The sequence below is a fragment of the Myxocyprinus asiaticus genome, chromosome 43 (genome assembly GCF_019703515.2).
Source record: "Myxocyprinus asiaticus isolate MX2 ecotype Aquarium Trade chromosome 43, UBuf_Myxa_2, whole genome shotgun sequence".
In the NCBI taxonomy this organism is placed as follows: domain Eukaryota; kingdom Metazoa; phylum Chordata; class Actinopteri; order Cypriniformes; family Catostomidae; genus Myxocyprinus; species Myxocyprinus asiaticus.
The window spans coordinates 17402792-17416483 of NC_059386.1; the positions used below are offsets into that span (position 1 = coordinate 17402792).

General features: G+C 40.2%; 1 protein-coding gene across 2 annotated transcripts in view; it reads left to right on the plus strand.

The window, feature by feature from the left end:
- ltn1 (listerin E3 ubiquitin protein ligase 1) overlaps positions 1-13692 on the plus strand; it is a 30730-nt gene that overhangs the window by 2783 nt on the left and 14255 nt on the right. For both annotated transcript variants that reach the window (XM_051684915.1, XM_051684916.1), the window contains exons 3-22: positions 147-245; positions 377-607; positions 815-867; positions 1090-1270; positions 1601-1774; positions 1943-2133; positions 2420-2567; positions 3020-3775; positions 4115-4156; positions 4249-4438; positions 4953-5192; positions 5499-5652; positions 6470-6617; positions 6913-7120; positions 7839-7998; positions 8168-8272; positions 9591-9733; positions 9816-9951; positions 10739-10883; positions 11169-11382. In XM_051684915.1, coding sequence (XP_051540875.1) covers positions 147-245; positions 377-607; positions 815-867; positions 1090-1270; positions 1601-1774; positions 1943-2133; positions 2420-2567; positions 3020-3775; positions 4115-4156; positions 4249-4438; positions 4953-5192; positions 5499-5652; positions 6470-6617; positions 6913-7120; positions 7839-7998; positions 8168-8272; positions 9591-9733; positions 9816-9951; positions 10739-10883; positions 11169-11382 — 3718 coding nt within the window. The remainder of the gene's footprint in view (positions 1-146; positions 246-376; positions 608-814; positions 868-1089; positions 1271-1600; positions 1775-1942; positions 2134-2419; positions 2568-3019; positions 3776-4114; positions 4157-4248; positions 4439-4952; positions 5193-5498; positions 5653-6469; positions 6618-6912; positions 7121-7838; positions 7999-8167; positions 8273-9590; positions 9734-9815; positions 9952-10738; positions 10884-11168; positions 11383-13692) is intronic.

The window sequence follows — 13692 nt, forward strand, 5'->3', positions numbered from 1 at the left end:
AACCTACAGAGCTGAGATATTCTTCTAAAAATCTTTGTGTTCAGCATAAGAAAGAAAGTCATACACATCTGGAATGGCATGAGGGTGAGTAAATGATGAGAGAATTTTCATTTGTGGGTGAATTATTCCTTTAATGTGTATTTCAGGCAGTGCAGGAGTTTGGAGTGATGTGTCAAGAGCGCCAGTCTGATGTTGTGAAGGGTGTCCTCCCGTACTGGCCCCGGATATACTGCCGAATATCAGTGGTGAGAAAAGAATGTCAACACTACGTGATCTGCTTTTCTTTATAGCAGCACAGTCACACAGTTGTGTTTTTGTAACTATAAACGGTAGCACATTTCCATTTTCTAAATGTACTGTTTTTCTTTTTTATCAGGATCATGACCGCCGTGTGCGAGAGGCCACACAGCAGGCCTTTGAGCAGCTGATTTTAAAAGTAAAGAGGAATCTGGCCCCCTACCTGAAGAGCATCATGGGTCACTGGCTTATCGCTCAGTGTGACACATACTCTCCTGCAGCATCAGCCGCCAGCGCTGCTTTCCAGGCCACCTTTCCCCTTAACAAACAGGCTGAGGCCATCAGCTTCTGTAAAGATGAAGTTCTAAATGTAAGATGAAGCTTTTGTGTACAGTGAGACTAAATGATATCACTCACTAAAACAACACTCACTGCCCACTACATCTTTGATTTAAAAACTGACTTTAACATTGCAGAGACAAATGAGTTTGGTGCATTCATTGTTTAACTGATCAATACTTTACTTCTTGGCTCAGCTACTGTTTTACATGTGGCTGATATCTTTTGTGATCCTCAGGTTCTTCAAGACAATCTGCTAAAAGAAACAGCTGACACTCTTAGTGACCCACAGTAAGTGTGTGATATGTACAGAATGAACTTGATGGTCAAAAAATAAGGATGGGGTCAGGATGGCCCACTTAATAGAGCTTTCACTTGCTCTATCGGGACAGTGCTGCGTCATCACTTTGATCAGACGTTCGTTGATCATACATATCTTTTTTTATGCCTTGCAAACTTAAACTTTTGGTTTTCTTTGATATATTGCCCTACTGTTAATGTTTCTTTGTGTAGGAGTGTGCCAGAAGAGGAGAGAGAAGCTAAGTACATCCGTCTGCTGACCAGCTCTCTGTTGGCCCTCAAGAGACTGCTTAGTGTTTTACCTGAGCAGGACAGAGAGGTGCTAAAGGAGCGGTTGACACAGCTCATCACACAGGGCAAGTTCTGGAAGTACAGCAAACACCAGACTCCACAGGTGAGCCAGATATTCACTTTGTGTAGAGTGCCACCATGTTAAGTGTGAAATCTCATTGGCCCAAAATGCAACAAATATGCTCAACAAACGTTCTCTGGCATTGATTTTTGTCACTTTGCAAAGTGTTTTACTTTCAGCAAGGGCAGAACAATTGCTTGACCCTGGAAACTTTTCGTCTTGTGCCTTGTTAGGATATGGTCTTGTCTGCCCTTAATATGAAACTATTTCAAATATTTGCCAGTATACTTGTATGTATAATTTATTTTATGTAATTTTATCTTAATGAGTCACATCAGGTGTTTTTAATGATACTATATTGTCTCTTTCTAGATTCGAGGGGCGTTCTTTGAGGTGATAGCCACGATGTGCGTGCACACGCCCCAGATGATCCAAGCAGAGGCAGCTCGAGTGTGTTCTGCTGTGCTGCTGTCAATTGACGACACCGACCCAGTGGTGTTGCCACCTCTGTGGGAAGCGGTACTCCATATTCTCTCCTGTGTTGAGGTAAGACTGATTATTTATTATACAGATGACTGTAAAATGTGTCCCATATTTTTTTGCATTATAATTATACTGTACACTATTGCACCTTTTATATATCCTATTGTTAGTGGTGGTTCAAACTCACTGTTATCACCATTGACTAACCAGAGCTATTCTGATTTCATGCAGAACTGTTGGACACATGTTAGTGCCAGGAAAGGTGTGATGCCAAAGCTCTGGGTGCTTCTTAAAGAGGGAGGTCGAGGTCTGGCGACAAGTTTGCACCCAAATTTGCTCCCTTTCATCAGCAAACTTCCAGCAGAGGTCACCCAGCCTGAACTGGACTTTGCTAGAACTTTCCTCACATCAGTCATTCAGGGGTAAAGAATTTCATGTTTTTCAGAATCTTAATTCATAACTTAGTTGGACAAATAGGGAGCCCTACTAAAGTTTTGTGAATTCAAAATGTGTCTGTTGTTTTGTTTGTACATTTGTGTACAGTTAATTACTTGGAGAATGAAAAACCAAACTAATTTATAACATATTGATATTTTATTATTAATAATGAATCTATAATTTATAATACATTTGATCTTTCATTAACTTTTTTACTAGCACATTACTGAACTTTGAACACTCAAATTTGTACATTCATGTTTGATCCAGATTGTCCAGTGAGCGTGCCACGTCCAGTCCCTCAGAGTGTGCTGCCATCATTTTTGCCATGATGGAGTGCTTGCGTTTTATCATGCTGCAGAATGCTGGAGACGAGCAGGAGCAGAAAAGCATACAGAACATGCTCATCTCAGAACAGGTCTGTTGGTCATGAGGAGAGTAGTCTCTCAGAGTCTAACTTAGACAGTGGGCTTAAAGTCTGGTCCACTTTGCAGCTTATTCAACAACAGCCAACTTTGACAGCAAGAGCTTGTCTAATTGACATTTAATGCCACCAACCACCATGAATTATGTGACATTTCGGGGCATATTAATCTGAAATCTATGATACCACCATAATATACTGGAATGGAAATAACTTGTTCAAATAATGGCATAGCAGTGTCCAGAGAAGGTTAAACAGACAACACTGAAGAATGTTTTAGAATATGTGTGTAGACTTCATTCAGAATATCTGTCCATCCAAACATAATAAGTGCTGATAATTTCGCAGACATAACTTGATAGTTACAGCTCTTGAAACAGCAAAAGATGTATTTCTTGTGTGTATATATGGGTTCGAGTCTCATATGTCTATCTCTTGCTTCACAGCTCCTGCCTTTGATTGACAGAGCTCTGGGGAACCCATCTCTGCAGGCTGGTCCTTTGTTCCTTCAGGTCTCCGATATGCTGCTGTCATGGGAGAAGCGTGCGGCTGGGAAAGAAGCCGCCACCTTCCAAAGACTGCTCTCAGACTTTTGGGAGGGTTTGAGTCAACTGTGCACACGCTACGTTGACTGTGAGGAAGCTGATCGAACCACTTTGGAGGGCATTGCGTTACTCCTTCAAATTATGCAGAACCCAAACAGCTGTACCATTAAACAGAACAAGAAGAAGAAAGCAGTGAAAATCTGCTTCATGGACCAAGAAGAAAGAAGCCAAGGGGAGGAACCTCAAAGGACAACTCCAGTGGTGGAGCCCACGGATGGGCAAGAGAAACAAGACTGTCCCTTGAGAACCGGGCACCTGTTGGATTTGGTGTGCCAGTTGGCCAAGCTCAACATGGTGTACGTGAGCGAACGAGACTCGGAAAGGCACCTGCGGTTTTTGTCTCAGCTGCTTGGGGCGTTTCCAAGCCCTCAGGTGTTCCAGGTGCTGTTGAAGCCAAAGGAAATGAAGCCTGAAATGGGGTTGGAGCTCGGACCGCTCGCTGAATGCCCAGCTGTCCACTTCCTCCTACAGAGAGTGGCTGTGTGGCTGAGACAGGAAGGCAGGAGGGACACAGACTTTCTGGTGGGCATGGTGTTCAGTTCTCTGCAGTGCTGCAGCTCCAGTGCGGACAAGACTGCGATCCTCAACCACATCAGCGTAAGAAAGTGATATATTGAAGCAAAAACCATGAGAGGCCATGTGTTAGAATGATTTTACCACTCAGGATTCCCACAGTCATGTAAAACCTGGAAGTATCAGGGAATTTTAAAAACTGTGATTTCCAGGCCTTGAAAAGTTATGTGAATTAATAAAATCTTAGAAGTCATGGAATAGTATTTCTATAGTGAATATCATTTCTTTTTTACACTGCTCCAAAATATTTAACTAGCTAGATATTGCACTGTGTGAAACATTAATCTGTCTATTTATATGGACAACGACAACAACAATAATATTCAAATGATTGATTTTTTTTTTTTTGTCTCTTCACAACAGAGGGATTTGAATTGGGCTGTGACCCTTCAACTTATCGAAAAGGTGCCTGTTATTTTTACGACTTCTTTTCAATAAGGTTGCATTTGTTTGAGTACTCTTTGTGCTAACTAAATATTTTCTTCTCTCTTTTCCAGGCTTGTGCAGATCCTGTCCGTGTGGAGGTGTGTGTTGGCTGGCTGAGGGGTCCCGTGTTAGGGGAGAGGTTGGTGGGTTTGGCTGGAGAGCTGTGTGCAGTGGGTCTTCTTGGATCCTCCTCCTCTCCTCTGTCTTCCCATCACGGATGGCCTCTTATCAGCCTCGCCTTGTCACAGCAGCACAATAATGGTGAGGCACATTTCTGCATACCATCAGATGAAATTAACCAATAATATAAAAGCCTGATATGTTTCGATTCAGTCATATCCAGATATGTGCAATTTAAGCCCCACCCACATGTCTTTGAAAAAAGCACCCTGAATTGCACACACTCCTGGTTGCTCTTGATCTTCATCATCACCCGATTGCACCACCTAGTGGTGAAGCCTTGTAGCAGCAAGTGAAGATTGTGCATCGGCACTCTACTGCTTTTCCTGCAATGCCATGATGTACAAGGTTACATTTCCAACCGAATTTGAACCACTGAAATTTTAGAGGCGAATTTGTTAAGTGAAATATAATGGACCATATATTAAACTTTGGAAGGGCAGTATACATTAATGAATTTTTAATGATTACATTTTGTGCAAAATGCTTTCATTTGCAATATTCACAGAGAATGGATCTCTTTAAGAAAGTAAGCCATGCCTTTGTCTAAATTTCACAGTAAATGGTGTTTTCCTGCAATTTTATCTCTCCCCAGAGCCTCTCATAGGCAAGGTGTATGTGGAACAGATCATTGACAAGCTCCACGCCACCCTGTCGGAAGCGAAGGGCATGTCAGATGCTGGGAACATGGAGCCGCTGGTCTCTTTCATCTCTGATGTGGCTGCCACCTTCTTCTCTTCAGTTAAGAGCTGCCTGCTGCTGGCATCTGCTGAGGAGCTGCTTATTACTGTTTTCCAGCTGTGTGCCCAAGACCAAACCATCACTCACCTCTCAGGTAAATACTGCAGTCTTTTGAAAGAGTTCCAGAATTTCCCCCAGATTTTTTTTTTCTTTTTCTGCTATACTTGGCACATAGTTATTGTCCATCCATCCATCCATCCATCCATGATTTGTTGCTCTTAAAATATTACTCTCCACTGGTACCACAATTAAACACCCAAAATGAGTGATCAATGTCTTTAGATAGAGAACCATATTATACACTATCACATTTAAATGTGAAATGCTAACTGTGTGTGCTAAAGCATTTAAGATAAATGGATGTCTGCTGTGGTGTGTGTGTTTCTTGGCTGCTCAATAGATGCTCTTCTCCTGAAGCTGAAACACGCCTACGCAGCTGGAGTTCATTCACTGATCACTCACCTGGGTGCAGGAGTCACGAAGGGCACCCTCCTCCACAGTGTTGCAGTCTGGGCTAAAAGTCAGCTGCTCACCGCGCCACTGACACTTAAAAGGTTTGGCCTCTTTTAACAGCAGTCTCAAGATAAATGTGATTTTTTTTTTTTTTTTTTTTGTAAATAGTACATCTTGCAGCTTCAAATGCTAAACACATAAACGTCCCATATAAATTGCAACTTATTTATTCTTTAACCATGTTTCCATATGTTTTGTTTTTAAAAAAAGAAGATACTTTAATTGTTTGGCCTGCGGACAGTTTAAAAAAAAAACAATGCATCATTGCAGTATGTGTTTATAGAGATGCAATGTTAGAATTTAAGAATGTAAATTCTAAGACTTAAGTCATTAATCTTACAGTTAATACAATATCTTTTTGTTTAAACGTTGGCCGCTAACACTTACTTGGTTTGCTAATTTCAAATCTTGACTTGTACTACACATAAATAACTAATATTGGCATTATATTCATGCTGTTTAGCCAGAGGGTAACTGGTTTCCCCCAAAGTTATTTTTCTCCATTAACCAACATCTTATGGAGTTTTGTGTTCCTTGACAGTCACCTTCAGCTTTCTCATTGGGGTCTAAATATAAATATAATAATTTTCTATTATTTATTTTAAGGCACGATTTACAGTCATGTCTCTTTTTTTTACCGCACTATTATGACTCGAAGACATTACTATATTACAGGTTTTACTGTTGAAGCATAATTTTCTGTAAAGCTGCTTTGAAATGATGTGTGTTGTCAAAAGCACTATTCAAATAAAAATGACTTGTTTTTTGTGCTGAAAATGTAAAGAAAAAAAGGGGGCTTTTGATCCTCCAAACCCATATTGTTCACCTAGATTCAGTTTAGTCTGTTATATATCACAGTCTCCAGGTTCTTGTGCAGGCTGTGGAGAGTCTGGCCCAAACTATCAGCTCAGCCCAGAAGAGCAGCCATCTCCTGTCTCAGTTCATCTGTTGTCTGACCCCTACTGAAGAGGAGTGGAGCTGCATCAGACGGGCACTGCCTCCACAGGTACTCAACCAATCACAAATGACACTCGAATAAAGCAAACATGCCAAATGCAGACCGATTTTGAGATGAAATTATTGCACAACCACTGATTTGGCCCCAAATTTCGTTCGTTTCACGAACAAAAGGTACTTATGTTGGCATATTGCTCTTTCTTTAGAGTTTAATCATGGATTCTCACCAGCTTTTTTTGGTGCAAGCAATCTGCCGTGTTTATTTATGTATATATGTTGGTTTTCTGTGAATAAATTCCAGTATACCTGTTAAACGAATCAGCTTTCACTATGTATCTCTGCAGTGGGTGAAACACCCTCTACTGTGTGGCCATCTCAGAGTGACGGGTGAATATCCCTGTATGGACGTGTGGAAATTCAAGGCATCCAACAGGCTGCCTGCCCACCTGTGTGTCAGTGCAGTACTGGGGAGAATCATTCTCACTGCAGTGTCACCTGATGACCAGCAGGTGGAGCCAGACTTCCCTGAAATTCCTGATCTCAAACACATAGGTGAAAACATCCTTAAAAACAGATGCACACTTGCTTTACACATTCAAAATAAAGTGTAAGTGAAAGCATCTGCTCTCAGACACATGGAACAGAAGTTAAAGGGGTGGTTCACCCAAAAATGAAAATTGTCATTATTTACTCATCCTCATGTTGTTCCAAACCTGTATGACTCCCTTCTGTGAAACACAAAATAGGATGTTCAGCAGGATGTTAGCTTCAGTCACCATTAACTTTCAATGCATATTTTTTTTTTCCATACAATGAAAGTGAATAGTGACTAAGGCTAACATTCTGTCTAACATCTATTGTGTTTTGCAGAAGAAAGGAATTAATTTTTGGGTGAGCTGTCTCTATAAGGGATTTGCTCTGTACATACAGTGTTCATTTAGGTGATTCAAGTTCGAGTCCACCCTGTGACGTGTCCCCATCCCGTTCCCTATTTCTTTATCCAATAAATTCCTGTCCTATCTTTAGTGTATCTGTCCAATAAAGTTACAAATCCCCAAAATAAAAATAAAAAAGTCTGATTACTCATTAATGTGGAAAATTATATTTTTCCTAAAATTTTAAAATCTATTTTCAAAACATTTAGCAACAAGCTAGCTTTGGGCTAGATGATTATTCCTCTTTCCATGTTTTAATTTGATATCATTTTGAATAATAACACTGATTGAAAATAGATACCTGTTTTTAACAGTATATATTGTGTTATGTGTAGTTTCAGAGATTCTCTATGCACTACAGTGGTGTGATGAAATGGAGCTCTCCCCTCTCATCGTGTCTGAATATCATAAACTACTGCAGTCCTGGACCTTAGAGGAGAGAATCCACAACAACGTCATGATCAAAACCAATTTTATAGACACACTTTTCACAAGGTAAACTCATTCATATTGTCCTTTTAAGAAATGTCCATTTTTCTTTATCAGTCTGTCCTTAATCACTTTTTGGTACCCACATAAAGTAGCTGTCTTATGTGAAATGTCTTTAATAAGCTTTTAATGGGCAGAATTAATTAACCTTGGGTTTCACCATTTTTAATTGCAGGTCAAGGGAAGAAGGCTCCCTCTGGTCACTTTCTCTGGCAAAATACATGCAGAACAGCAAAATAGACCCAAGTGACATCAAGAACTTATACAACAATGTAGAAAGGTAAAGAATTCACCAAAAAACATGTGACATGTTGTTTTCCAGTGTGACAAAACATATCTAAACCAACAGTGGCCCCCCAAAATATTTGGACACCAAAGTGGCACATAAAATTTTATGATGTAACAAACTGACAAGCCAAGTGGCATTTATTTTAACAGGAATAGTTCATCCAAAAATGGAAATTCTCATCATTTACTCACCCTCATGCCATCCCAGATGTGTATGACTTTCCTTCTTCAGAAGAACACAAATTAAGATTTTTAGAAGAATATATCAGCTCTGTAGGTCCATACAAAGCAAGTGAATGTTGGCCAGAACCATAATATTTATATTAAACAGAATAAACAGAATAATATTTAAATCCCTTTTTGCTAGAAATTCTTCTTTCTGCCCAGTAGAGGGCGTATGCATGAAGAATATGAATAACAAAAAACACTAGAAGAAGAATGTAAAAGTTAAAGTGGAGATTGACTGAGCAGGGAGGAGAGTTTATAGTAAAAATGGACTAAAATATTGATCTGTTTCTCACCCACACCTATCAAATCGCTTCTGAAGACATGGATTTAACCACTAGAGTCACATGGATTAGACTACTTTTATGCTGACCTATGTGATTTTTGGAGCTTCAAAAATTTGGCACCCATTCACTTGCATTGTATGGACCAAAAGAGTTGAGAAATTCTTCTAAAAATCTTCATTTGTGTTCTACTGAAGAAATAGAGTCATACACATCCGGGATGGCATAAGGGTGAGTAAATGTTTGGGTGAACTATTCCTTTAAAGCTCCAAAATAAAAGTAATCCATATGACTCCATTGGTTTAATATATGTATTCTGAAGCAGTGCACTCACTTTGGGTGAGAAACAGATCAAAATTTAAATATATCAGTATAGTAAAAAAGGATTTAAATATTGATCTGTTTCTCACCCACACCTTATATTGCTTTTGATGATATGGATTTAACCACTGGAGTCTTATGGAATACTTCTATGCTGCCTTTGTGCTTTTTGGAACTTGAAAGGTCTGGTCACCATTCACTTGCATTGTATAGAGCTGAAATATTCTTCTAAATTCTTCTAACCTCATATAGAGTTGTAGTAGCAATAGTATGTGGTAAACGGCATATAGAAAGTGTTGTGTGGATGTTATCATCAACCTGTTTGCTGACATAGTATACACACACACACAATGTGCTCATGATCAGCAAATTACTTGTTCCACATCTGGAGAACAGCAGTGTTTGTTTTTTAAGAAATGTCAGTCTAAAAACACACTATGGGGATGTTTTTGCTAATTCTGTGGTTTGTTTTTGTCACAGTTTCTTCCCCCTCTCAGAACACAGTGTGAGCACAGTGCAGGTGCTGTGTCCATTTCTATCCAATGAGGAGAGAGAATCACTCATAGCCTTGTGTGTCGCTGAACTCCTTAACTGGCAGGACAGAGAACAGAACTGCACTGACAGTGAGATAAATACACATACACAGAGCACTTGTGTGCACACATAGGCTGAATGTTGTTAAGTAATAACATTGTTTGTGTATAGGTGTGCGTGCTTGTCTGGCAGTGCTGCTCTGCTGTCTACAGGCCAATACGGCCGTGGAGGACGAGATCTTATTGGCTTTTGTAGCAACGATTGCTGAATGGAGGAACAGCAGAGAGGAATGGTTCCTTTTCAACAGGTGCGTGTGTCTTGGCTCTCATGTGAGTGACACAGGTTCAAATCTGGCCTGTTTCGAGAGCCAATCCCCCCCCCCCCACTCACAATATTTCACATCCTCTATCTACTGTATTTTTCCAATAAACATACCAAATACTAAGAAATTCTAAATGTATGTACATTTTTAAGTTAAACTTTTCGGGGGCCTGGGTAGCTCAGTGGTAAAATACGCTGGCTACCACCCCTGGAGTTCGCTAGTTTGAATCCCAGGGTGTGCTGAGTGACTCCAGCTAGGTCTCCTAAGCAACCAAATTGGCCCGGTTGCTAGGGAGGGTAGAGTCACATGGGGTAACCTCCTCGTGATCGCTATAATATGGTTTGTTCTCGGTGGGGCGCATGGTGAATTGAGCGTGGTTGCCGCGGTTGATGGCGTGAAGCCTCCACACGCGCTATGTCTCCGTGGCAGCGCACTCAACAAGCCACGTGATAAGATGCGCGGGTTGACTGTCTCAGATGCGGAGGCAACTTTGTAATGTTTATAATTTATTTTGTAATATAAATGTTAAAGTATTAAAATGCAAAATAATTTTATTTTTTTTACAAGTGGCAAAAATGTGAATTAATTTGAAATTATATATCAAAAATAACATCTATTTATTCTCAAAACTGTTTTAGAAAATAACATTTAAGTCGAAAAAATCAACAAAAAAATTAAAGCTCATTGTTTTTACAGAATTATTTTATTTCTGTTCATTGAATTTGGCAAAGGGGCTAAGAATCTATTGTATTTTCTCTTTGTCCATTTGTAGTGACTTGGGAAAAGTGTCCAGTCAAGCGCTGTCATTGGCTGTCGAGATTATGCGTTTCCTGGTCTGGCTGGTGGATCATTCTCCAACAGTTTTGGACAACACGCACTGGGATCTCCTGCTTTGCTCAATGCTGGCATGGCTCGAGGTGAGATTTCTCCTTTCATCTTCATTCACACTGTTTATATGCAGCAGAGCGATTCACTGCGACACTTTTCCTGTGACTTCCAGACATTTCCACCTCAGCGCCCAATCAAATCTGCATTTTAAACAGATCACATTTTAATACAAGGTGTAAATGAGGTCTGTAATGCTTTACACATATGGCTGATCTAATAAATAATCACACCTACTCGAAAAACCACAGTGCATGTAGGCAATATCTAAACGGATGTCATTTCTAATCAGTACAACGTGACTTTGTCTTTTGCAGACTGCCTGTGAGAACATAGGAGTGTTCTGGAACCCTTGGGTACAGCTATTTGTCTGTGAGATCTGTAAGCTGATTGTGAGGCTGAGTGAGTTCTTCACATCACCCCCTGTTGGTGTGGTTGAGCAACTGCCTCCAGAACTGACCTCAGAGTGGAAGGAGTTTTTCTTGGAGGGAATTCACAATCTTTTGCTTCCTCTGCTTGTTAAGATACCCGGTGAGTACACCTTAACCCACAATTGAACGCATAATAAAATCAATGTAAAAAGTTGTTTAATTAACTTATCTTGCATAAAATGCATATCATTACTAAAATAAAAAAACAAGTTTAGAAGATTTTTATGAGTTTAGTTTGGTGGCAACAAAAGACAGGTTTTTATTTAAATATTTGTTGTGAAAATGAATAACACTACATTTTGCAGATGTCAGAATACTAAAAATGTTAAAAAACAGCAAATAGCCACCCCTGTAGTAGCGAGTTCGAATCCAGGGTGTGCCGAGTTATTCCAGCCAGGTCTCCTAAGCAACCAAATTGGCCCGGTTGCTAGGGAGGGTAAAGTCACATGGGGTAACCTCCTCGTGGTCGCTATATGGTGCTCTTGGTGGGGCATGTGGTGAGTTGTGCATGGATGCCGCGGAGAATAGCGTGAAACCTCCACATGTGCTACGTCTCCACAGTAACACGCTCAACAAGCCACGTGATAAGATGTGCGGATTGAGAGTCTCAGATGTGGAGGCAACTGAGATTCGTCCTCTGCCACCCGGATTGAGGCGAGTCACTACGCCACCACGAGGACTTAGAGCGCATTGGGTATTGGGCATTCCAAATTGGGGAGAAAATGAAAAAAATAAAATAAAAATAGCAATGCTGTTAAAAAATTATACTACAGTTGTGCTCAAAAGTTTGCATACCCTGGCAGAAATTGTAAAATTTTGGCACTGATTTTGAAAATATGACTGATCATGCAAAAAAAAAAAAACGTCTTTTATTTAAGGATAGTGATCATATGAAGCCATTTATTATCACATATTTGTTTGGCTCCTTTTTAAATCATAATGATAACAGAAATCACCCAAATGGCCTTGATCAGAAGTTTACATACCCTTGAATGTTTGACCTTGTTACAGACACACAAGGTGACACACACAGGTTTAAATGGTAATTAAAGGTTAATTTCCCACACCTGTGGTTTTTTAAATTGCAATTAGTGTCGGTGTATAAATAGTCAATGAGTTTGTTAGCTCTCACATGGATGCACTGAGTAGGCTAGATACTGAGTCATGGGGAGCAGAAAAGAACTGTCAAAAGACCTGCGTAACAAGGTAATGGAACTTTATAAAGATTGAAAAGGATATTAAAAGATATCAAAAGCCTTGAAAATGCCAGTCAGTACTGTTCAATCACTTATTAAGAAGTGGAAAATTCAGGGATCTCTTGATACCAAGCCAAGGTCAGGTAGACCAAGAAAGATTTCAGCCACAACTGCCGGAAGAATTGTTCGGGATACAAAGAAAAACCCACAGGTAACCTCAGGAGAAATACAGGCTGCTCTGGAAAAAGACGGTGTGGTTGTTTCAAGGAGCAAAATACGACGATACTTGAACAAAAATGAGCTGCATGGTCGAGTTGCTAGAAAGAAGTCAATGCCACAAAATAGCCCGGTTACAATATGCCCGACAACACCTTGACATGCCTTGCAGCTTCTGGCACACTGTAATTTGGAGTGACGAGACCAAAGTAGAGCTTTATGGTCAACTATAAGCGCTATGTTTGGAGAGGGGTCAACAAGGCCTATAGTGAAAAGAATACTATCCCCACTATGAAGCATGGTGGTGGCTCACTGATGTTTTGGGGGTGTGTGCTCTAAAGGCACGGGGAATCTTGTGAAAATTGATGGCAAGATGAATGCAGCATGTTATCAGAAAATACTGGCAGACAATTTGCATTCTTCTGCATGAAAGCTGCGCATGGGACGCTCTTGGACTTTCCAGCACGACAATGACCCTAAGCACAAGGCCAAGTTGACCCTCCAGTGGTTACAGCAGAAAAAGGTGAAGGTTCTGGAGTGGTCATCACAGTCTCCTGACCTTAATATCATCGAGCCACTCGGGAGATCTCAAACGTGTGATTCATGCAAGACAACCAAAGACTTTGCATGACCTGGAGGCATTTTGCCAAGATGAATGGGCAGCTATACCACCTGCAAGAATTTGGGGCCTCGTAGACAACTATTACAAAAGACTGCACGCTGTCATTGATGCTAAAGGGGGCAATACACAGTATTAAGAACTAAGAGTATGCAGACTTTTGAACAGGGGTCATTTCATTTTTTTCTTTGTTGCCATGTTTTGTTTTATGATTGTGCCATTCTGTTTCTCTACAGTTGAATATGAATCCCATAAGAAATAAAAGAAATGTGTTTCGCCTGCTCACTTATGTTTTCTTTAAAAATGGTACATGTATTATCAATTCTCCAAGGGTATGCAAACTTTTGAGCACAACTGTAAATATTAATGTAATAGACAA